At 62.5% G+C, this 597-nt stretch overlaps 1 protein-coding gene across 1 annotated transcript in view; it reads left to right on the top strand.

The window, feature by feature from the left end:
* Window positions 1–510: 510 nt before the first annotated feature.
* TMEM132E (transmembrane protein 132E) overlaps window positions 511–597 on the top strand; it is a gene marked incomplete at both ends in the record, with an annotated part of 10258 nt that continues 10171 nt past the window's right edge. Inside the window, one exon of the mRNA XM_009871480.1 lies at window positions 511–597. This exon is cut by the window's right edge and continues 51 nt beyond it. Coding sequence (XP_009869782.1) covers window positions 511–597 — 87 coding nt within the window.

The raw sequence follows: 597 nt of genomic DNA, 5'->3' as shown, positions 1-597 counted from the left end.
GGCTCCTGAGAACCAGGGTGGGAGCAGAACAGGGCAGGGACGGTGGGTGGGAGGTGCTGAGCACCCCAGCACAGGAAGGCGTGGGAGGGACCTTCTCTTGCTGTGTGTCCCTAAGATGGGGGGACAAGCCTCTGCCACATCTCTTTGAAGGGCATTTACAGGTGTCCCTGTAGCCACCAGGCCAGTGGCGAGCCCCAGCCACGGGGAACGTGGCACCCAAGGCTTTCCTGACCTTCACCGTGAGGATACTGAGCCCACCAGGGGTGCTCCTGTCCTGGGGTCAGCATGGAGGCTGGGGAACCAAATTCCCCCTGGGTTTTTTTCAATTCTATGAGAGAGAGGAGCTGGGCTGGACTCAGCCCCGTGGCGGTTGCTGCCAGCCTGGATGACGTTCTTGACAGCCAGGAGGGATTGAGAGCAAAAAGTCCCCCTGTGCCCATGGCAGGGGCCCCAGGGGGGGTCCAAGGGGCCCAGGTGCGAGGATCTGGCCCTAACCATAACTCTCCACAGGGTGAAGGCCAAGAAAGGCGTCAACCTGCTCAGCACCAAATCAAGGAGCGGGCAGTGGCTGGGGGGCTCGGAGCTGCTGGCCGGGGG

This window comes from Apaloderma vittatum, unplaced genomic scaffold (genome assembly GCF_000703405.1).
Source record: "Apaloderma vittatum isolate BGI_N311 unplaced genomic scaffold, ASM70340v1 scaffold26196, whole genome shotgun sequence".
Lineage (NCBI taxonomy): Eukaryota > Metazoa > Chordata > Aves > Trogoniformes > Trogonidae > Apaloderma > Apaloderma vittatum.
The sequence above is the reverse complement of the archived record's forward strand: the minus strand, read 5'-3'. Positions and strand labels throughout refer to the sequence as shown.